Genomic DNA, 25,372 nt, shown 5'->3' with positions numbered 1-25,372 from the left:
CTTCCTAGCTCATGTGTCTGTATTCTGTTCTTCATAGCCACAGCAGGCCCGCCTTAGAAAGGGCTCAGTGTTGATTATGAGAGATCTCACCAAACTCTGTCAAGTCCATCCTTGAAAAATCAGTGGTTTTCAGACTTTAACCGTACTTGCTTGTCCTGGAATTACTCATTGCTTTCTTTGAGGTCCTGTGCAAAATCAGGGTAGGACTATGCACGGATATAGGACTATGAAATGATAAGGTTCTTAGGATTCTATCACATCCTGGCTTCTGCTTTTCTTGTAGATTTCATTTCTTAGTTTGTGTGTTATTACCTTGATTGTATTTTTCAAAAAAGATTAACTAATTATGCCACCCTGATCACATTCTTCTAAAATCCCATTATTAAAGTTTCTTTTAATAGAATCTACCATCACCATCAAAGGGCCCAACAGCATCATTGTCATGGCCTCCACTTGAAGCGCACCCTAGGCCCCTTCTCTCTCATGCTGTGTGCTTATTATACTCCTCGCTGATTTGTATGCATGCTCCCCCATCCTCTAATCTCAGATGTGTGTTCACACTTCTCTCCTAGTAATTCACACATCTTCGTATCTGTTTTCCTTGATCAGTGTTTCCAAAGTAGGACATATGAATCCTATGGTGAATTCAACAGAAAAAAAAGTAATACTTCGGTTTCTATTGAAGATTTCTCTTATACCTCATGCTTTACTTGTGTTTTTATCATACATGTGTATTAAGACAGGAATACATGAGTTAAAGTATAGGCTGAATATGATTTATATATCATGTATATGCCGCATGAGCAAATATCTTTTACATTCCGCCTTCATGAAGAAAATATCTTTGTAAACTGTGTCCTTGAAATTGAATTTCCTGAAGATGAACTGTCAAAATTTTCCTGAATATGTGTATACTTTTCTCATTAGGTTAAAAACTGTAAAATTTGTTTGTCTGCAGTAGCCTCTCATTTTACTTACCAATACCACCGGATTGTCCTCTAGAGTTTTATATACTTCATCAACATTATCACACCAGTCCTGGTAGAGTAACTGTTCTAAGACATCCTTGCTTTACTGTGTGCCAACTGTGTGGTTCATCTCCTATCTGCTAACCAATAGAATGAGTGCTGTGAGGAAACGTTGTAGTTAGAAATGTAACAATTATATTTTCCAGGTTATTCCTGTTTCCCAAGGATGAAGAGTATCAAGAAGTAAATGTATTGGTTCCCTTTAGTAGTGGTCTGTACAGCTTCATACTTCAAAGCCCACAGATTCTAATCCAGCTATATGTACCAAGCTGAAGTTCGAGTCTGCTACAGACTAGATTTATCAGTTTGTTCTATTTGGAAGAGGGAATGCATGTTTCCCCCCACTACTTCCTCATTGTTTCTTTGACTAAGTGTTCAGTCTTGAAAGTTATAAAAGTACTTTTTATGTAAAATAGCAAATTTCTTTGAGTTTTATGTTTTTTAGCTATGCCATTATTCCTAGGAACCCATATGAATCATCTATAGCAACAATTCTCAACTTGGAGATCACAGCCTCTTTAGGGGCAAATGATTCTTTCACAGGGATCACCTAAGACCACCAGAAAACATAGACATTTACATTATGATTCATAACAGTAACAAAATTATAGTTATGAAGTACCCAGAGAAAGAATTTAACCATTAGGGGTCACAACACTGTGGAGAACTGTATTAAAGTGTCTCAGTATTAGGGAGGTTGAGATCCACTGCTCAGCTGGATATGGACCTCCATTCTCATCACCCTCTCCAGGAGCCAAGTAGGGCATTTCCATCCTCAGAATGAGCAGAGCTGCGGCAGGTCTTCTTTACTTAGCCACACTGCGCACATGGATCTGTTTCTCCGTGTTGGCAAGCTTCCTCTTCATTGTCCTGTCTCATCCCAGTTTATGTGTCTTGATGAGGGTGCTTAGGGGCCTGTGATGCCCAACCTTTGAAATGAATCCCTGATCCTTGGTTTGTAACATTTTTTACTTCAATACCAGAGACAGTACTTACTCCAGCTGCTTTAAAGATAACTGAAGGTTTTCTGTTACTCACCTAGACGTTCTAGGCACCGCCTTCTTCTTTCTGCACACAGCACCTTTCTCGGGGCACATTTGTACCATAGACGGGTGAAACTGTCAGGATTCGTAGCTTCTCTTATCTTACAGAAAAAATAGGAACGTGAATAGATGGGAGTGGAGACTTGCTTAGCATTATAGGGTCAGAACAGCCGATATTAGGAATGCAAAAATGTCGTTAGCATGACTAAATAACCATCACATTTAATCAAATTTACATGGGCATATTTTTATTACCTCAATAAAATAATGACTTTAAAGTCGGAGATTGCAAATTGCCTCTGGAAGCTAAGCATTTAAAGGTTAACAGTTTGTACAATCAATTAAAGGATGCAAAAATAAAGATCACCTAACGTAGGAAACCCGCAACTAAAATCTCCACAGTAGAAATACTGAGTAATAGAGGCTGTTTACAGCCACCTCGAAATCATCTCTTGTTAAGCCAACTATGGACAGGTTACTGGCAAGCGTGTCCAGTGTATGTACTAACTTAAATATAAGCAGTCATATCATACTCCAAGCTTTAGTACCGTCATGTTAAACATTACAATGATCTTGCTGCTCTCCATTTATAAAATAAAAAGAAGTAGGCAGGTCAGGGAGGGACTAAGACATGGCGTGTAAGCACAGTGCACACTAGAGGTGCACCTGTCTGATATTTGGAAGAAGGGGAAGAGTTTGAGCTATGCTGTTACATAGCACCATTGCTGCTCTGCAAGGAGCCAAGTCCAGCCTGAAGGAAAGAAAGAGCAAATGCAGGGCTTGGGGATGGCTTTAAGATTATCTTTAAACAAAGTGTTTCCCCCCAATCAAGAACTGTAGTCTTTCATCTTGCCAGTCATCTCTTGACTTTCTACTTCTCTTTGCTCAGATCTACCCCCAAATCACCGTCTCCTTATCCACCATTCATCACGTCAGCGGTAAAATAATGAGCCCCTGTATCGCTTCCCAGCATGTTTCTCTGCTTTCTGTTTTACAGTACCTGTCACTGCCCACTCCTTTAGCTTTATGTTCACACCCTCCATGTCGAAAACAAAATCTATCTCAGCAAGGCTAGGGAGTTTGTCTTCTTTAGTACTCCTCTCCTGACCGGATCAATGCCTGCAGACAGAGAAGATGCTTGAAATGTGTGTGCCGGGGAAGGAACGGGGAGATGGGGAGAGAGGAAGAAGGCATCTCTTCAAAGCTTCCTGCTATAGTTCCTTTCTGTTCAGCTGGAGTGAGCTTCTCTCATTTTATTCTATTTACTTGTCTCCTTAGAGGACTTTGCTTCCGCTGCTTTCTATTTATCAGGATGCATATAATAAATTTTTCTTTTGAATTTTATCTTCCTAAGTTCAGTTTTTGTTTTCTCTGATTCACCGAAGTGCATAATATCACAGGATTAAATAAGCAATTATATAATGAAGTCATGACACCACTTACATGTGCTAGGTGTGTTGATAGGTGACAGACAATGCTCTTTCAAGAGTGAAGTGAATTATTATGAAGTTATGACTCCTCCAAAATTTTCCTCTTTGTAGCACAATTAATAAAAGCCCAGAGACAGAAAGCGGGGTTCAACCTGAAGGTCAGAAAAGCAAAACAATGAGCCACTTGCTTTTACATATTCCTCAGTTGGTGATCCTGTCTCCAGGAATCTCAGAATGAGACTGTCTCCTCCTGTTTTGTATTCCTTTCTAGGACTAGGATTAAAGGCATGCACCTCTGGAATTAAAGGCATGAATTGCCCAGTTTCTATGGTAAACTAGTGTGGCTACTGGATTAGAGGTATGTGTTACCACTGCCTGGTCTGTTTTATATCTGTTCTTCTGACTTCTGGCAATATTTTTAAAATACAAATGAACTATCACTACCCCTCCTGGCTTTTTTTTTTTTGTGCGAGGGCTTTGTGCATTTTAGGGAAACACTTTGCCACCAGCCTACACCCACAGACCTTACCAAGTTTCTTCAAATGATTTTTATTTTCTTGTCTTATGTTTAATGAGTAAATTAGACATAAGCTATTTGATTGATTGAGGTTGGAAAAATAGCATACAAATCTAATGTGAACTGACTTCCTTCTGCCATTAAATTGGAAAAAAAAACATGGGGCTGGATAGATACATTCAGGTAGATACTCAAACAATGCCAAATACACAACGAAACTAAAAGGAAAGGAAAAGAATCTCAATCTGGGACGAATAATGTAACTTTGGTCTTTCTTCAAACAGGAAAGCTGAAAGCCAAGTACACCCAAAAGCTTCAGTGCTGCTGCTAACACACCCCACACTCCCCCCTCACCACACCTAACAAAACCACATTGTCTAAGGTCATAGGCTGGCTTAAAAGTTGCTCTGTGTTCCGTCCTTCTCATCCCCAGAAATATATAAAGCATGGCTCTACTACAGAGAGGATTATATCCATATAAAGATTTATTCCAATGTTATATCAACTTTAATATTTCTACCTTTAATTTATGACTTATGTATGTCCTAGCTATTGTTATCTTTTATTAACTGTGTTGTTACGTGACCAGTTTGTATTTGGAAGAAATAAGATATGTTTAAAACCTTCACAGACAAAAATTGATTGAGAACTTGCTTGTGTACCTACAAATAACCATGCACCTCTTTGTTCAGCATGTGCTTTTTGGTGGGAAAAGAGTTATGGTCTCCGTATCACTGGGGATTTTTATTTCTGTTGAGGTCAAGATGGTGGAATTAATCTTCTTAACTCCTCCTCTAATCAGAGGATGTGGGTCATTATGTTGTGTTCACATTGTTCTATGGAAGGCAGGAGGCAAAAACGAGGGTGGGGGTGCAAGGAACTGCACTTGCCATGGGGTTCTTTGCTCCCAAAGAAGTATCCCAGAGAAGAATAGCATCCTGAGCCTTCTTTTGGGAGAAGCAGGGGGCGCTGGCCCAATCCAAATACAGAAATTCAAAAATGTTTGTTGATGCATATATTATAATTGTCATTACCATAGTATTCTTTGAGATCATGTGTGATTGCTAACTCAAGGCGGTCATTTCTCAATACACAGTACTTTAAATTTTATGGCATATTTGACCATATCTTGATTCCCCAACAATCCATTCCTGTGCAAGATATTACAGGGTTTTTTTCCAAGAGTAAGCACAAACAGTTGTATTAGTTTGTTGCTCTGTTGCTGACCGAAAAAGACTTACAGAGAGGAAAAGGTTTCATTGGATTTCATGTCTTCCTGACCACGTCTAGCCACTGGCAGAAGCAGGGCAGGAACCTGGAGGCAGTAAATGAGGCAGAGAACATGGAGGAATGCCGCTTATTGGCTTGCTCTGCTCTTCACTGCTTGGCCACGTTTTTTTTTTTATACAGCTCGAGCCTACTTGCTGAGGAATGCTTTTGCTCATAGTAGGCTGGATTCCCGTACTGGTCCTTAGCAATTAAGAAACTGTCCCCAAAGACATGCCCACACGCCAGTCTGATGGAGGCAGTTTCTCAGCTGAGGTCCTCTTTCCACGTGTCTATTTTGTGTCATGGTGACAAGTAGAGACAGTGCGCTGGTAGATATGTGTCAAGTCGCTTGTAAGCCCATAAAGGATCTTTCACTGAACGGCAATTTAAAACTAAATGATGATTTTTAACTTTTTAGGCTTGAGCAAATGACTGAGGAAGGTTAGTGTTTAAACTTACTCAAACTTTTCATTTCAGATTTAGCATTTAATCAATGTTGGTTTGTGTCCAAGTTCAGTGAGTGATGCTCTCTCATTGGTCAAGAGTTCTGGGAGAATAGACCACTGTGAGCAGACCCGCTACTCAGACTTGGGATCTAGTAATACATGGTGTCCAGAGTGACACCTGTAGAGATATTTGCATTCAGTCTGTATATACCATGAGTCTTCTAGAAAGATATCTGGAAAAGAAAACGTCAGGGCCATAGGTTTTATAAGATTAAGTTTGAGAAAATGAGGTGAATATTAATTACTAGAATAGCCTGAAGCCAATGAGGCACATTAGGTCAAGCCCTGCTTTAATGTGGCGGACACTGACTGAGCTTCCTACTGGCTCTGCCTGTCTAAGAACCCTTCTACTTCTTGCATATGCTAGACTTCGTGCTCTTGGAACTTTAAGACCACGACCCATAGATCATTTTAAGTTTAACAAGGCAAAAGATCTAAAATGGCCCCTGTTTACTCGGCAAACAGACGTTTTGAATTAGACTTTATAATGATGTGTTGACAGTTTAAGACCATTGATTTTCGAAAACATAAAAAATAGCCTTTAAAAAATCTGAGTGAAAAATATCATGTCAGCTAGTAGGAATGTTCCTTCATTTTTAAAATGCCAGTGTAATTTTTCTTCCAAAAATAATTACAGAGGTTAAATTCTTTGTGCTGAAAGGGAAATAATGGACTCATTGAATTAAAACAATAGTTGGTGGCATTTTCAATTTATACTTAAAGGTCACAATTAGTTTTCTACCATTTGGTATTTTTTTAATAAAACAGAATTCTAGTACATAAATATGATAAATTATCCATAAAGAAGTGTGGCTGATTTTCATTGTTATTTTTATCTTTGCAAAGAAATGCATCTTAGTTTTAATTATACCAGGCAAATGCTGTTGGGCTGCTTGAGTCCCGAGCCATATGTAAGGTCATTAGCTTTCATGTCACATAGTGAACGTTTTAAAAAATGAAATGTGGAGGGAATGAGGTGTGAGGGGATGAATAAAATTTTGATGTTTCATAACCAGATTTTTCTAAAGAATCTCTTTCTGTCTCTCTGATGTGTATGCAGGCTCACGTGTGTGTGTGTGTGTGTGTGTGTGTGTGTGTGTGTGTGTACATGTGTGCATGCGCGTGCACACACACGGATATACTCTGATGCCTGTGCCTGTGGAGGGCACAGCCTCCTGTGTTGTTTATACTCCACATCATATTTTGAGATAGTGTTTTTCATTGGTCTGAAGTTCATCAAGTAGGCTATGTAGGCTGGCCAGCAAGATCTGGGGATCCAGTTGTTTCCCACTCCCTTGCAGCTAGAGTACAAGGTGTCCAGTACTGGGGATCAAACCCAAGTCTTTCTTCTTGCAAGGAGAGCCCTTCACTGTTAATCATCCTGTATACTCAGTATAAATAGATTCTAATACCTCCTTTTTTTTAAAAAAAGTGAAAGTATCTGAATTACCATGTTTTTTATGCTTCAATTTTGGCTCAGGGAAAAATGCTTTTTGGAAACCTAGATCATCCAGTGAGCTTGAATCTGGATACTTTACTACTTAAATTAAATGAGTTTCCCAAACTCTATTATTTTGCCTGTATAATTAGGCAATTAGAAGACACTCAAATAGCACTGTTGTGGGAATTATTGGAGTTATTTAGAATGTATGCGGAATGGGGTTTGGCTCTTAGCAAACACTTACAGCCATTATTTATTTTATAGTATGAAATGGCAAAGTACAAAGACTTTGGTAATTAAATGTGGTATTATATAATTCATAAATCACATAATACCATAAATGTGGTAATATATAATTATAACTTTTGTCTAAGCTGTAGTTTTTATTTGAAGGGTTAGAATGTTCTCCTTATTTCTCATATTTCTTTCTGACAATCAACCTGTCTCTCTTGAGTTATTAGGAAAATGTTTAGACATGGCCAAACAGTTTTGGGGAACTAGAAAAAGTTTGGATTTCCCACTTTCAAAACAAAGCTAGAATAAAAATATCTTAATTATTCATAGTTTGTTCATGTTTTCAGTCCCCATTGGGCTCACCTAATAATCTTTTGTAGGAAGATATACTAAGGAAATAAGAATAAGCAAGGATCCCAAAAGACAATGGAAAGGCTTGTAGGAAGGGCATTTTCTTGCTGTATTGCTGTTATCCACATGGTTTGGAATTAGATGTGACGTCTAGTTTCATGTTAGCGCCCCTCCTTTAGGTGAGATGCATGATTCACGTGTTAGCTTTGCCTCTTAATTGAATGGCTCTGAATGTCTGGTCCAAGCCAACATCTGTGACATTGTAAGCATTGAGCGAGAACTCGGATGACTTTTCAGTTAACCTTGAATACAAGGGTGACTTCTCACCACAAGAAAGAGGAATGGGTGAACACGACTTTAGGCCCTAGGCATAAAGGTAACCCAGGTTACAGTAGAATATTCAATCAGAATGGTATTTTATCAATTTGTACTATTAGAAGTTCATGTTACCAACTTGTACATAGTTCTATTAAAAACCCCCATGTTTTAAAATCCACATTTGTGTTATGTAGGGGAACAGAGAGGTCACACTCAACCGGGGTCATCCTTGTGGTTTCCTGGGAACTGCTGTCAGGTTTCACACTAGCCCCATAATGGCTCCCACAATCAAGATACCTCTTCCCTTGTTCTCTTTTTCTGTCTTTTCTCCATTCTGTTCCCTCATGTTCTCCTCCTCCCTCCCCTTCTTCTTCCCTCTCTCTCTTCTTCCGACTTCCCTTCCCCTCCTTCCCACCTCTTGTTCCCAATTTTCTCAGGGTATCTTATTTCCCCTTCTCTGGGAATCCATGAATGTCTCTCTTAGGGTTCTCCTTGTTCCCCAGCTTCTCTGGGGTTTTGGACTATAGGTTGCTTATCCTTTAGAGTACATACCATGTTTGTATTTCTGGTTCTTGGTTACTTCACTCAGGGTGGGTTTTTTTTTCTAGTGGCATCCATTTGCATACAAATTTCAAGATGTCATTGTTTTGTATTGCTGAATAGTACTACATTGTATAAATGTATCACATTTTCTTTATCCATTCTTCAGTTGAGGGGCATCTAAGTTGTTTCCAGGCTCTGGTTATTGCAAATAATGCTGCTATGAACATAGTTGTGCAAATATCCTTTTGCTATGGGTTTGCATACGTTGGGTATATGCTCAAGAGTGGTATTCCTTTGTCTTGAGGTAGACTGTCAATTTTCTGAAAAACCACCATACTGGCTTCCAAAGTGGCTATGTAAGTTTGCACAGCCACCAGCAATGGAGGAATGTTCCCCCTTCCCTTATCCTCTCCAGCATAAGCTATCATTGTTTTTGATCTTAGCCATTCTGATTGGTATAAGGTGGTATCTCAGAGTCATTTTGATTTTCATTTCCCTGATGATTAAGGATAATGAGTTACTTAAGTGTCTTTCAGCCATTTGAGATTCTTCTGTTGAGAATTCTCTGTTTAGGTCGAAACCCCATTTTTAATGGGATTATTTGATATTTTAATTTCTAGCTTCTTGAGTTCTTTCTATATTTTGGAGATCAGTCCTCTGTGTGATGTGGGGTTGGTGAAGATCTTTTCCCATTCTGTAGGCTGGCATTTTTGTCTTATTGACTGTGTCCTTTGCCTTATAGAAGGTTCTCAGCTTCAGAAGGTCCCATTTATTAATTGTTGCTCTCAGTGCCTTTGCTTCTGGCATTATATTTAAGAAGTGGTCTCCTGTGCCCATGCATTCAAGACTACTTCTCACTCTCTCTTCTATGATTTTTCAATATGGAGTACAGGTTTTTGAAGCATCACTTAATTATTCCTTGGATTTCTTCATTGTCTGTTGTTATGTGCCCCTTTTCATTTCCAAGTTCGTTAATTTCGATATTCTGTCCCTGTCTTTTGGTTAGTTTGGATAAGCATTTGTCTGTCTTGTTGCTTTTCTCAAAGAACCAGCTCTTTTTTATTGACTCTTTGTATTGTTTTCTTTGCTTCTATTTTATAGATTTCTATTTCCAATTTGATTATTTCCTGTATATCTACTCCTCCTAAATGAGTCTGCCTCTTCTTGTTCTAGAGCTTTCAAGTGTGTTGCTGAGGAGCTAGTGTAAGAACTTAGTGTTATGAACTTTCCTCTTTGCACCGCTTTCATAGTGTCCCATAGCTTTGTGCACTCATTTTCATTGAATTCTAGGAATTTTTAATTTTTTTTCTGTGAACTAGGGTCTTTCCAGGGGCAGCCAGGGCCAAGGCTCTGTGGTTTGAGACAATGGGGGATGATTGTAAGTGTGGGGAACTATTCCTAGATCCCTGGTGCCTAGCTGAGTGGGTGTGGTCACAGGATGTGCCTCCAGGGTCTAGGGTCCAGAGAGCTGGGTCCTCTACTTGTAACTCCAGACACTCACCTCTCTCTCCATTCCTAGATTATAGTCATTTAGAACCAAACAATTTCTTCTTGGTAATCTCTGTTTTACTTCTACTGCATTAGTCCCCAGGTTTGTTTTTCCACAAGACTCAAAAAGGTAAGAGGTGTTTAAATTAAAAAAAATTATTTTCCCTTGGAACACATTTTATGAGAAGCACACTTTATGATCCATTACAACATTGGGAAGACTCTGAGCCTATCTTAAGTGAGTCTTTTCCTTCACATGAGAGCTTGAAACAGTGATAATCCCCATGGATGTGTGCTCGCAGAATGAAGGTATCATGGCAATGCTTTAAAGGGTGACTGTTAAATATGAGCATCTGTAAACGGCAGCTCAGAATGACCCTGACACAGAACAAGCTCACAGCTAGGGCGTGCTGAGCCCCAACCCTGCTCTTTACCAATATCATCTTCTCCACCTCCAGCTCTGCAGAGAATCAGAGTATTTATGTTGCCAAAGCTGAGTTAATCTTATGTTAATTGCCCTTTCATTTACCATTTCAGGTCATAAGGCTAACCTCGGGTATAAGAAATGTCTATTAATTTATTTTGTTTTTACCATTTATTTTCCTTTACATCCATATATTTTTGTATTACCCATACACATATGGAATTCCTATGATTTATAATTTGGGAAGGCCTCTGCGATGCAGCTGCTTATGTTGCTCACTAAGGAAATTATGTGGAATAAATAATAATTACCTTGTAGATATAGTTCCAGTCACAGGGTATATTGTTGTTAATAGACAACAATAACAGGATATAGATCGTGACCATTGTGAAGCATCATTGCTTTGTGGGTTGGTCGTGTAGCATAGCGTGTGTTATGCAATGATAAAGCTAGAAAATTAAAGTGACTATTTCTGCTACAGGTTTTCACAGTGAGACCATGTTCTACTAATGCAAAGTAATTCCCCTTAGTACTCTAGAATTGAGAGACTTGGAAGCATGCCTGGAAAAGATGCCCCAGAAGATTATGAGATTAGAGACAAAATGAATTATCGCCACATTATTGGAAAATTCAATGAAATATTAATTTTGCTTGAATTTTAAAAGAAGCAGGGTTTAGCAGTAGCTCAAGTGGCCTTGATAGACTTTATTCATTTTTGCATTCATTCAAATATTTAAAAATTTTTTTTGTCTGTTTCCTCTTTCTCTGTCTTTACTCTTTTTTATGTTTTTCTGATGCTTTACATTTAACTCTTAGCTAATGCACATTTGACCAATTCTGCATGCCTATAGACTGCTTATTGCTGTGTATGAGGTGATGATTATATACAGTAATAATGTACATGGTGATGGTGAGGCCTAACACACACATTATCTTTTACCATGAATGACATTTAGAAAGATATTTCATGATCATGTGTTACATTCCTCTACTCTAGCAGATGATTTAGTATTTGTATAACAAGTCATGCTGCCTTCTAGGAGAATCTAGCAACTTTCTCTCTGACTTAAATGTGTCTTTCTAATTATTTTTTATTTATCTTTATATTTGTTTATAGCATCATTTGCCATAGGGACACAGCTACCTGCTTTTCTCACATTGACCTGAGAAGTTCCTTTTATCTTTTAGGGACCTCAGCTAGGGTAAAACTCCATTCTTTTTTTTAAACTTTTATTCTTCTCTTATATATTACATTCTCTCTCTCAGATCAACTCCTCCTCTTTTTCCCTTCAAGTTAATAGGAGGAAATGGATCCCAAACACAGACAGAAGAGCCAGTGACACCCCCACCCCATTTCTGCTGTTGAGAGTTCAACAAGAACACCAAGCTACACAACTATAAGGTACAAGGACTTAGCTCAGACCCATGCGGGATCCATATTTGTCACCTCAGTTTCTGTGAGCTTTATGGACCCTTCAAAGCTGGGGAAAAGAATTTCAGACCAAGCCAGTGAAGAAACTGTAGCGATGTCTCGGAAGAGATGGCAATCCTATGAAACTAGATGCAAGTACATTAAGCAAGGGGTTAGGGGTATGCCCTTTACTATAAATTCAGTTTCTGGTCAGAGTCCTAGAAAAGGCAAGTGTGTAGCTGAAAAAAGAGGCAGGTGCTGAGCAAGTTTAATTGTGTTTGATTTCTCTACTCCTATCCAGTAAGAGTCTTCAGCCAGACTTCAGGAGTGAAGGTCTTCTTTCCCTTATCGTTCCTGTGTCTATAACCCCGTCCTCACAATTCCTCCTGCGCCATTTATAACCTTCCTCCAACTGCTTAATTGCTTTTGATAAATAACATCTAAGCATTATGTATGCAGCATAGCTCAATTGTTAGTATACTGTGACAGTTTGAAAGAAAATGACCCCCAAAGAAAGTGGCACTATTAGGAATGTGGTCTTCTTGGAGGAAGTATGTCATTCTGGGGGTGGGCTTTGAGGTCTCATATATACTCAAGCCACACCCAGTGAGACAGAATACTTCCTGTTGCCCACAAGATATAAGACTCTCAGCTACTTTTCCTGCTCCATATCTGCCCGTGTGCCACCTTGTGCCACTATGATGGTCATGGACTGAATTTCCAAACTGTAAGTGAACCACCTCAATTAAATGTTTCATTTATAAGAGTTGTCATGGTCATGGTGTCTCTTCACAGCAATAGAAACCCTAACTAAGGCAGATACTTAAGTCATTGTTTTGGTTGCTGATCTTTGATATAGGTTCAATATATACTAGTATGGCCCCGAACCCATTGTGTAGCCAAAGATGATCCTGTTTCAAGATTCCTGCCTTTATCGGCAGAGTGCTGTGATTACAGGAATGAACCAGCTGACCTGCTTTATCCAGTGCTAGAAATTGAAAAGAAGAAACAAGAACCTGACCTTATTAGCTACATCATCAGCTTTAACCCTTCTGATGGAAATTTGCTAGCTGAGATTTGAACTAAGGGAACAATGATGACCTTGAATAAGAAGCTATTTATAGTATCAGAGTGTGAAGTCTTTATGTTAAAAAGTATCACCTTTTTATGTTTGTTTTTTTCCTAGAATAGAGAAGGGCCTTTTGCTTTTCAGTGACTAAATGTCAACAAATATTAACACATTCCAAAATTTATAAGACAAGGGTCCACATGTGTTTTGAGTTATTGTCTTTTTCTATTTTAATAACTTGCCCAAAGGAATGATTACTTTAGTTTGATAGCTTTTCACTGTATAGTTTCAAGGGGCTGTGGCAAAATATCAGACAGAGAGTAGCTACATCAAAAGAGAGAGTTCCGCATTTCAACGGTTCTGGTATTGGAATGTCTTTAGGAGAATGTGAGTTTTGGTAGTTATTGGTGCGTGTGTCTCAGGCACCTTCAATTTTTCTCTGTTCACTATTAGTTCCAGATGATGTACAGTCTTGCCTACCCAGCCTAGATCTCCTTACTCAATCTGGCAGATGAGGGAAAGGAGATAAAATTTAAACTGAGTAAGAGGACTTCCTGTAACAAAGATGGGGAAGCCAGAGATGTAAAATCAGAATAATAATGTGTAAAACACCTCAGCAATTTTTGTAATGAATTGACCATCATTTGTGTTGAAATCCACATTCAGCAAAGTGACTTTGAAATGTCCTTTCTTACCCCTGATGTCATAAAAAGCTTCAAAAGAATATTCATTCATATAACTGTTAATGTGCCAAACCAAATGTATACAGTTTTGCGTATATGTATGGTTTTATTTTTTGCTTCTTAGGTCATGAGCCTATTTTTATCCTTGAGTAATTGAAAATTTTCTAAAGCGGTACACTTAGCTAAATAACTATGTTTATTATAATAAGGGAATATTTCTTTCCATAAAAGGGCACTTAATTGTTAAATGCAATATCTAAAACCAGACCAATTTCAAAGGCATTTTGTTTTTATTTAAAGCATATGAATTATCAGGATACTCTGCCTCCCCTCTTTGAATTACAAGCCTGGAAAAATCTCAGCCACTATTGCTGTATGAGCATCATTAAATAACAATGGGCTAGAACACACACGCACACACACGAGTGCACACATTCACATGAATGCACACACATTTACAGACACTGTTGACATATAAACTTTAGTCGGTGACAATGGCAAGAGCACGCGCACGTATACACACATTTACAAATAAAAACACACATTCATACATTTTTATTTACTTTGTATGTGATTGTAGGTCTCATGCAGCCAGTAAAATTCCCCCAGATTGGACTCTATTTTCAACTCATTCTCTTATTTGCGATGACTGTCTTGCTCTTCTCTCCACTCTCCTCCTTTCCCTAATACTCGCTCACACATTTTAATTGTTTTCACTAAGAGCTAATGACCTACATCTTATTTAAATGAGAAACACTGCTCCAAAGAAAAATCTAATATTCTCCTCTCACCCAATTACCAAGCAGCAAGGAATCCTTTGTACTTCCCTGAGTCAGCTGTTTTTGTGTATGATGTTTGAATTGTTTTATTTATCTAGAGATAGTTGCTTCACCTGTGTATTTGTCTATATAACTGCATGTGTGTTCAAGACATTCCTGCATTTATCTTCTATTTTTTTTATCGTCATTTTTTTTCTATTTAATTCGAGTTTTATACCTGTGCTGTGCATTTGTGATAGTTCTAATTCCAATGGCTGACTGCTGTTTTATCTCATGTCACCTTCTGGTTCCTGTCTTTATTCCTTGTTCCTATTTATAGCAAATCTTTTAAGTTTTCTGTTTCCTCTATTCATTTTCTCGCTTCCTATTCTCTCAGGAGTCAAAACCAGCTAGACTACTTATCATACGATTATATCTTCCAGACTTCTGAAACTGCAGTGGAAAAATCCACAGTATAGTATAAAACTAGTAGCTTTATTTTTTCAAATTTCTTCTTTGTAGTTATCACAAACCACATGTTTGTTCTTTTCCTTTTGAAAATATTCTTTATTATGCTATTGGAAGACAATACTTTCTTCATTCTTTTTTATACCTTTAGTGCTTTGGGTATAAACTGTTTCCATATTTTGCCTAGTGGATAGAATATACTTTGACTAACTATCACTTGTCTATTTCCAACTCACTGAATATCATCTCTATTGCTATGATAAAATATTCTAAAGAAAAGCAACTTTGAGGAGGAAAAGACTTATTGTGGGTTACAATTCCAGGTTAAAGTGTACTAGTACAAGGAAGTCACAGCATGGGGAACTGGAGACAGACGGTCAAGTGACAGTCACAGTCAAGAGTAGAGAGAATCGAATGTATCCTTTCTTGCACCTCAGCTAACTTCTTTCTTTCTTATACTGCTCAAAGCCCCATGCCTCGAGGATGTCACCACCCACAGACATGCCCGCAAGTGAATCTCACCTTTCTCTAATGTGGACCTATGTGGAAGTTTATTGCATAATATTCTTTACACTATATGAAGATAATTTAATAAAGAGCTGAATGACCAGGAAGCAGTTAGATGGGGCTTCTGGGGACAGAGAGCACTCAGAGAAGAAAGGCAGAGTTGTCAGCCAGACCCAGAAGAAGCAGGACATGCAGGGCAAGAAATAACAGCCATGAGCCACATGGCAGCATGTGGATGAACAGAAATTTCATTAATTTGCATTATAAGAACTAATTAGAAAGAAGCTTAATAAGATTGAGCTTTCATCATTAAGAAATCTCTCTGTGTCATTGTTAGGGAGCTGGCTGGTGGGACAGAGAAAAACTTGTTACAGAATTTGGTAGGTTTCATACTCAATAATGGAGAGTTTTATTTATATGCCTATGGATCCTAAATTTATTTAACTACTGGACTATAGATTGTGTCAATTTTGATGTTTAAAACTAACCAGCGCACGCACTCCGAACTGAGCCATCAACTGTAAGCCGGGCACTTTGTCATTATGTATCGATTCCTACCTACTATCACACAACTCTGAAGTCAGCCACTCATTTTGAGCTGTTCATTTGGTATCTAAGGACAAACACTTCCTAAAGAGAAGGCTTTTTAAAAGTCTCTCTCTCTCTCTCTCTCTGAGTGTGTGTGTGTAGGTGAGTGTGGGTGTGTGTGAATTTATTTATGGGTGTGTGAAAAGAATAATCATGAATGGAGGAAAGGATAGAAGAAGATGCCAAGGCCTCAGAGCTATATCTATAGGCGTTTGTAGGCAGCGTGGCTTACTTATATAGATAGTTACTGACATCTGCGCTCTGTTCTTCATGATGTTGAGTGGGTCTTAATCCAGTTAGGGTGGTGGTAGCTACTACTCACAGCGGTATTGTGCCATTCTAGACCTTGATGTGGCCCATAGATGTCATAGCTGGGTAGGGCTTATGGCTACTCCCTTCCTTTGATAGCCTGCATGGTTCTCTCTGGTCCTATGAAAGCAAGTCCTGAGGGAGGAGATACTCGGGTTACTTCCAACTCAGGGACTGCTCAGACTCATTTTTTTCACTCATACTGAATAATATTAATAAATTTAAAAAGTTTACTTATTTACCGTGATTATATTTTTGAAACAACATGCCCTTAAACTATTAATTCTTTTCAGCAAATTTTGGAGGCACATGTTTGTTTTTATGTCATCAGGAGAATGTGTACTTCCTTAAGAAGCAACTTATTTGGTTTGGAATTCAACTAATGTTTCCTATAGGTATTTCCTCCATGCTAAGCATGGAAAAAGTGCAATCGGTTAGCATTCAGATTCCTGTGCTTTTCTAGGGCATCATTTTCTAATTCATTTGCTGGCTTGTTGTAGACAGAGATACGGAAGCACTCATTAGTGCAGGGATGAAATGGCCACGTTGTTTGAATGGATGCCCCGAAAGGGAGATTTTCAAATTAGTTCAGCCAAGTAGGTTGAGGTTAGTTGCCAAAAGTTTTCTAAATGTGTTCAAATGATTTGTCACATAAAAACTAAATCTAATCTTCAGTAAGAAGAGGCTTATGAGAACATTCCAGTTCCAGTGTGAGTAGGTGTGAGGGAGACGGGGTGTGGGTGTGGGGGGGACTGGATGCAGGGCGGGCTGGGGTGAAGAAGGCTGGAATTTGGGGCAGTGTATCTGAGAATGATTCACCTTCAGGTCAGCCTGGCAGCAGCTCAGGAAGGAAGTGTTGGGGATGATGGGATTGCCCACATCCTGGAATCTTGGCAACGGAGACATTAAAGAAGTTTGATTAAGACAAGGCGGCACGTGTTTCCTGTCTTGTACACAAGCAGTTTGGCTAACCGTTTATAGAGTGAAGAATATGGTTTTGGAGTCACAGTTGCCTGTGCTTACTACAAAAAGAACCCCGAATCTCACCCAAACCATCTGAGAAATGGTCTCTGCTGTGTTTGAACTTAGAAGAGAACGTTTATTTGTTTCCAGAACTGCAGGCCCAGGGTCAAGTACACTACTTTCAGACAGATGATGAGGAAAAATGTTTTACCAGTTATAATTGAAGCATTAATAGGTAAGCGAAATAGAAAACTAAAAAAAAAAAGAGCTTACTATGGTCATACTAAATTTAAAAGGAAAATGGTCATGGTAGCAATGGCAAAAGCAGAAGGTGATATTTACATATCCAAGGTGATATTGACATATCCAAGTCATTCTGTGTGCTGGCCTGGCCAGTGTATCCATCCTTGTTCCCATGGTGAGGAAAGCATTAATGTCTGAAGCCTTCCTTTCCCCTACACCTTGGTTTTACGTCAGGAAAATGTCTCCCATTATTCTGATTGCCCACTTTAGTTGGACAATGTATGATTTCAGGGCCTGTTTTAAAAGTGGCAAAAAGTAATCTCAAACCTTTGCTCAAACGCAAGTTCATTATAGTTCAGTGAGCTGCTATGTAGTTATAATGGCCGTCCTGCTGTGTAATATTCTCGTGAGTTCATTATGATAAAATTGTTCTATTAAATTAAGAAATTCCAAAGAAATCAAAGAATGATTAGAGTATTAAAATTTTAAAAAGAGCAATCTGTTTTGTTTATCTTAAAACAGCCATTAAAACATGTGTAATATGGTTAAAGCAGTAAGTTCAGAAATATTTATCATTACTGAGTTTTAACATTTGGTGTAATCTTAAAATTGTGCCTATTGTCAAAGTGCCAACATATCAACCTTTTTTTACCAAGGAAAAGAATTCAAATGTCCAGTTCTTTTCAAGTGTAGCACCTCAGTGACACATGGAATATTTGAAACTGAATCAAAAGTTTATACTATTGTTTGTGGGTAGAGATCAAATAGAATGCATATTTTAGTCATAGAAATCTATAGTCTTTAGTTTTAGGCTCTAACAGCATTAACTAGGCAACCATACTCTTTATCCTAGTCTGTCAGAGGAGTTCAGGCGGTTTCGCCAAAGACAGCTTCACCGCTGTAATTGAATCCCATGGTTCTTGGTCACTAGGACAGATATAGAAATATTTGATAAAATGACCAAGGCTGCAGATTTACTGAATTACAGTACCATGTATACAATTTAAAAAGGGGAAGAGAGCATAGGTGTATGCACATTGCTGCAATAGAATAGCTGTGATTTTATTTTAAAGTAGATAAAGTATTGCTTTGGATTCCTGCAAAGAAAAGAGTTTGTAGTTCAAAAGCAAACTTGAGAATTCAGGTTTTCCACAATCCACACAAGTCAAGTATGTGGTAAATGTTTATTTCAGCACAGACAATTGTGTTTTCTATTAATTATTCATTAGTCTCTGAGAATATTTTTCTTACCAACATTATTTTCTGTGTAATTATCGCATTTTAGAGAAATGCAGAGCTGACTCTCATTAAGGACACAAACTCTTAATGAAAACCCAGGAAGAAAATAGTTTAATTGGCATTGGGAAAAATCATAATGAAACCTCAGTGTGTAACTACTGAAACGTGGCCAGAGTCAGAGCAGTTTAGGATCAAGTTGTCACTGGCAGGAAAGGGATTGTTCTGAATTGTGGGTCACCTCTGGTCCTAAGGATGTGGGAACCCATGTCTTCACCTGGAGACGGAATGGTGGGGCCCCTCCAGGCTGATGTCAAGACAACAAGCACAGCGTTTAGTTGCTGGATAACTACACAGCCGTTTGTGATGGGCCAGCATCGACCCAAGATCTGACTGTGCAGGGCAGGAGCCACAGCTGTGGAAAGGACTTTTGCTGTGCCTTATTGAAATCCTCTTAGGAAAAAAAAACCCACTGTTATCAAAATAAAGCCATTTAAACTCATGAACTTAAATGCCAGGAAGGATAGGGTGCATAGTTTTACTTTTCTTTTTGATTAATTAAACCAAGAACCCAGATGCACCGTTTAGTCCATTCTTTGCTCCTCCAACCGTTGCAGAACATGCTAAAACACACCCCTAGCGAGCGGCAGGAAGTGCTCTGAAGGCTAGCGGTGAGACTAGGAGTTCTGGTCACAAGTCAGGTATCACCTCATGCGCCGTCGTTGCATGTTCCTCTTTCATCAGACCTTTGCCTCGTCACAGAGTCCCATGTCCACTCTCTCCTACCTACGAATATGGTGAGAATGTGAAAGTAGGAAACCTGTTATGCTTGTCTATTATCTTGATACACTCGTTGTAATGCATTATATATAAGGTCCTAAAACATAGCTATGGAAATGGCAAATATTTTTATGAATGTGATCTGGTCCAGGTCACACATGTGCTAGGGGAAAGAGATGATAAGCATATCTCTATCTCTATATCTATATCATCTATATCTGTCTGTCCCTTTGTTTTGTGCTTCTCCAAGTTTGCCTTGCTATCTATAACTGAATATTGACCACGTTTAATTATGATGGCTTCATCTTTGTGAACAACAAGATCTTAAAGTGACTTTTATCTATTGATCTTATGTGTGTTTTCATCAGTTTATGTCCCTCCCTCTTAATACTTCAAAACTGTTCCTGGAACATTGAATCACAAAGTAAAATGGAATCACAAGTAAAACTGAAACCCAGAACTATTTTACAAATTCTAATATAAAATTTACATCTAGTTTCCATCATCATAACAATATGGTTGGATTTTTAGTTTTTAGAAAACCAAAGCTTCAATATATCAGACTAGTAGGCAGAAAACTGCTTTTCCTTAAAAGACTGCACACTTTCAATCTTTTAAACCAGCTCTGAGTATCAGTGGTTTAATTCCTGTCCCGTATTTTGTTTATTTCAACAATGTTGACTGACTCTAGAGATCTTTAAGTATTTCACTTATAAACTAAATTAATATAAAGTGGCCTCTGTATTTCATCTGTTGTTAATAAGTTGTAAAGAAAATGTAAGATAAATACAGTCTAATTAGATCTAATGTCCATTTTTATCTCCTCTGCCCCAATGCCCTCTCCAGTCCTTTGCTCCCAGCTCCTACTCTGTCTCCCTTACCTCCTTCTTCTCACTGGATGCCTTTAAGATTTATTTTTCCTTTGGAATACTTAAGCAACTGGGTGATGATGTGTTGTGGTGCAGTTTTTGCATTGCTTTAAAGATTTGGGGTTTGTTGAGCTTCTTGGATCTCTGGGGCTACAGTTTCACCACGTTTGGAAAACTCTTACCCTTTATAGCATTGCTTCAATACTCCCTTCCATCTTCACCTCTCTGACTTCAGGAAGTTTGGACCACGTAAAGTTTTCCCACAGTTCAGAATACGTGTTCTCTCCCTCCCAACTTCCTTCTTCCTCTGCTTCCTTATAGTCTTTTCCTCTGTTTCAGGCTGGTCTCTAGGTTCCACTCTTCTCTTGGTTCCACTCTTCTCTCGGTTCCACTCTTCTCTCGGTTCCATTCTTCTCTCGGTTCCACTCTTCTCTCGGTTCCACTCTTCTCTCGGTTCCACTCTTCTCTCGGTTCCACTCTTCTCTCGGTTCCACTCTTCTCTCGGTTCCACTCTTCTCTCGGTTCCACTCTTCTCTCGGTTCCACTCTTCTCTCGGTTCCATTCTTCTCTCGGTTCCACTCTTCTCTCGGTTCCACTCTTCTCTCTGTTCCACTCTTCATTCTACTGCATTTTTTTTTTTACCTGCCACTCATTCTAACTAGAAGTTTTGGGAAAATACATCTGTCTCTCAGTTCATAGTTCCTTGACTTTAGCCCGATTGTCTCATGAGGGCAGGTCATAGCAGCTCTCACGTATCCACCATCCTTCTCTGGGTCAGTTTTCATTGACTTTTCTCTTTATTTTGCATTTCATCTTTTGGTTTTGTTGCACTCCTGATATTTGACTGCGTATATGAATTGTGTTTTCCTGGGTTGTGAATAATACTCTAATCTTCAACATCCTCTTGAGTATACATTCGAGATGAGAATGTTTTTGGAAAGTTTCATCCTGGGGGCGATCTTCCTTTTAAACTTTATCAGCTTTAGTTCTGGCTTCATTCTTTCCATAGTGATAAAAGGAGACTTTTCTCACTAATCTAATTCTCTTGAAATTAGTTTCTCTTATTGCTCGTTGTGGTTGGCTTCTGTGTAATGGCCCTTCTCTCTCTAAACTTGAAGGATGATTCTTCAGATTTTCTGTCAGAGGAGTTTCTGCATGTACCCCTAGACTCTCTGTGTGATTTTCTCTTGTCTGGGGCTGTGAGATGAACAATTATAGACCTTAGTTTCAGAGGAGGTTGTAAAGATCTGACTAGGTCGCATCTCCTTGGACTAGAAATTTCTCTATTAAGCAAGTAGAGAAATTATTAAAAATATGAGATTAATGAGAGGTGTTGTTGCGCAGTCCAATGTTTTAAGCACTAGTCTGAGTTTTGAGAGCGCCGCTGGAATAGGAGTTTCTATGCTGACTGATACACTCAGGGTGAAAGGGTTGGTAAACTCATCCTGAGTAAGTGGCAAGACTGAGTTGAAGAATGTTGTGGGTAAAGTGTTCCCAGAGTCACAGTTGGTGCTTGGTCTTTTTCTTCTATCAACTGGACTTTGAACTTTGAACAGGAGAGGCCTTAGCGTGAGTCCCCCTGCTCTCTTGATGTTTGAAAGACAGAAGCACACAGATCTGGGATCCTCTATTGAACATGTGAATGTCCATTGATTTCTGTGATCAGGATTACATTGAAAGATAGATAAAGATAAACATTATGGAATACTATTTAGGGACAGGGTTAAGTGCTGCAATATGTCAGCTCAAAGTCCTCCAAGGCATGCATATTGTTTATTATATTTATTTGTGAAGTTAAGGGAGTAGGTTACTTTTCTTCTGAAGTTGTTGAATTTCTCCTTGGCAGAGATATATAAGAAAACTATTATGGTTTTAAAAGTAAAATCCTTTTATAAATACATTTACACGTTCAATCACTTGGCTGCAAAATGGGCTTTCCAACCCAGACATTTCATTTTACCTACCTGATGTTTTATTAAACAGATATTTTAACATTATATAATTGAAGCAGTGGTTAAAAAATGACAATGTGAATTATGAAAGAATAAAGTATTTTAATTCCAAAAAGTCTTTTGAGTCATCTGGAAATGTTATGGCAGCATTAGCTAGTCCTACTAAATATGAGGACCACTGTAATATCTCTTTAAGAGTGTCTGCATCTTAAATACAACACTACTTCCACATTCATCCAAAAGGTAACTCTTCCTGGGCCTCCAAATAAAGATGCTAACCTTAACTTCTTCACACACTATTAATATGCAGTATCTCTGAGAAGGTATCTAGAAGTAATTTTTACATGAAAGCATCAGCTAAGTAAAATGAAGTATCTGAGTTGGACAGCTCATCTTGCAAAACAAAAAGTCCATAAGCATATCTCAGTTATTAAGGAGCAGATATATTGCACTTAACTCTGTCCCTCATAGTATTACATAATGGTTATATTTATCTATTGCCATGTGGTAGGCAATTGCTTGTTGACTATTTCACAGCTTTTAAAGGCTCTGTAATTTAAAATTCACTAAAGCTGGGTGTGATGGGGAATACTATCATCTCAACACTTGTGAGGTTGAGGCAGGAAGATTGCCCTGAATTTGAAGCCAGATTTGGCTACTTAGCAAGACCTTCTGTCGGAGAAAAAAAATAAAAAGCAGATAAAACTATTGTAAACACAGAGAAAGTTGGTCAACAATGCATTGTTTGTGTTTTAACAGGATACTTAGTGTTACTGAGAAGAGCAGCTGGGTGGACTCACATCATGAACCGTGCCTTCAGCAGGAAGAAAGGTAAGAGAACTGGGCGTCAAGTCACTATTGCTAATAAAGCAGAAATAACACATTAGCTTTTCCTATTAGAACAAATCACATCTACAAGAGGTACTTACTAATACATTTTGGTCATACCCTAATTAAATAGTAGAGTTATTGTGTGTGCTTATTTCATAATGATATAAATATTTTATATGTTCTCTGGCAATTGTATGCTATGCTATGAAATTGCATAAAATAATTTATCTGAAATTTATGATAAGATTATAGATAAACAATTGTAAGTTTCATTCTACACTATAAATTTAAGTAGATATTATAAGCTGTCAAAAAATGGTATAGAAAATATAATTATCGTATCAATTTTGGAAATTGACTTTAAGTTTTTTGGGTAATAAAAAGTGATCCAACAGTAAAAATAACCGTAATTATTTAATATATGGAAAATAGATAGTACAGAGCTAGAAACTACAGCATTAGCGTTTCGTTTTATTTAGTGAAGCCAGTTGAAGTGTGCTCTACCCAACTTCAGTCTCTGCTTGAGTAATCCAGGATTGAGTTATCTCCTTCTGGCCTAGGAGAATGAACTTGAATTTTGATCATCTGCCCTCCATGATACAAGGGTTGTAATTATAGGCATGTGCCATTGCACCTGTTTTTGAGGTGCCAAGGAGCAAACTCAGGGCTCTGTGCACGCTAGCCAAGCACTTTCTGGATGCAAATAAAGTGAGCCAAAGATGCCCTGGCACATACAACATGACAAGACCAGAAATAAAAGTGGAAGTAATTATAACTCTTTCACAGGAAGTAGAGTTGAGAATCCCGTGTATGCTTCTGATTTAAAACCCACTAGAAGGGAAATAGTTTTTCCTTTTGGTAATAGCAAAATCTAGAACCAGCCTCAGAACACATGTGTCTGCAGTAAAATACTTAGGTCACATTCATCAGCTAGTTCACAAAGACCAGATTTTTTGCTATACATAGATCCGATTATATTTGTCTGACTCACAGAGCCCCCATCTTCAATTCAGTATTTACTTGAAAGAGATATGGATTGTTTCGCGTTGACGTAGTCAAGGGAACATGAGTTTGGCACATTTGTGGACAGTGGGGGAAACTGGAAATACAGACACTTGTGGTTTCTTACAGTGCTTTATTCTCCCCCAATTCCTCAATCCTCATTAAGTTTAATGATTATCCTAGCAAGAAAATTCTTGATCAGTATTTTGTTCCGCCTCTAAGTTAGACTGTGGCTGGTTTCACTTTTGTTTTCTTTAGTTTGTCGATTGACATTTTTTTGAGTAAATTTAGTTGTAAGAATGTTCAGCATTCAAAAACTATTAAGTTATTTTTTTCTTTATGGAAATTTTATTTTATAATCATTAACATTAATATTAAATGTAATATAGTAGAAGTAGGTACTTTATGTTATGCGCAGAGAAATAGATATAGCCATGATGTATTGACCTTTCAATATTTTATATTAGAAACATGCTAGCACATAAATGTGTTTAATATAGGTATTATGTATTGTCCTAAAACAAGTGAAATTATAGGAATATATATACATATATTTCTGAATACATACACACACACACACATATATACAGAAAGGTAAAAAGCCATATATATATAAACCTTTCTGCTCCTTCAGTTTTTAAAACACATATTAATGAAATCATATTGGCTTCTGCTAATGTAATTTTAAAATCACCTCAAATTAATTTTGAAAATACTTTGTTGGTAACCAATGTTTCCTTTCCATGTGTACTTATTTATTGTTTCTACTGGCATCCACTTTCGTTCCCAGTACTTAGGAGGCAAAGGCAGGAGGATCTCTTAGAGCTTGACGTCAGCTTGGTCTACATATGAAATCCAGCCCATTCACGGAAACATTGTGAGATCTTGTGTTAGAAAAACAAAACAACAAGTCATATTTTAAAATTCTATTTTATTTGTCGTATTGATTCTGATTTTAAGGTACCCTGAAGAATAATATATATGTAAAACTTCTCTAATAGAAATACGATATACCCATATATTTAAAAGTCTTACACCAACAAATGCAATTAAAACTAATAATTGATGATAAATTTGCCTTATGTAAACCTTGGCTACTTTTTCCCCTTAT

The 25,372-nt window shown here is 38.0% G+C and overlaps 1 protein-coding gene across 3 annotated transcripts in view; it reads left to right on the top strand.

Moving 5' to 3' along the window:
- Positions 1–25,372, top strand: part of Gulp1 (GULP PTB domain containing engulfment adaptor 1) — a 243,316-nt gene that overhangs the window by 133,679 nt on the left and 84,265 nt on the right. For all 3 annotated transcript variants that reach the window (XM_075956217.1, XM_075956219.1, XM_075956218.1), the window contains exon 2: positions 23,188–23,259. In XM_075956217.1, the coding sequence (XP_075812332.1) occupies positions 23,232–23,259 (28 nt within the window). In that variant the 5' untranslated portion in view covers positions 23,188–23,231. The remainder of the gene's footprint in view (positions 1–23,187; positions 23,260–25,372) is intronic.

This window comes from Microtus pennsylvanicus, chromosome 22 (genome assembly GCF_037038515.1).
Source record: "Microtus pennsylvanicus isolate mMicPen1 chromosome 22, mMicPen1.hap1, whole genome shotgun sequence".
Lineage (NCBI taxonomy): Eukaryota > Metazoa > Chordata > Mammalia > Rodentia > Cricetidae > Microtus > Microtus pennsylvanicus.
The sequence above is the reverse complement of the archived record's forward strand: the minus strand, read 5'-3'. Positions and strand labels throughout refer to the sequence as shown.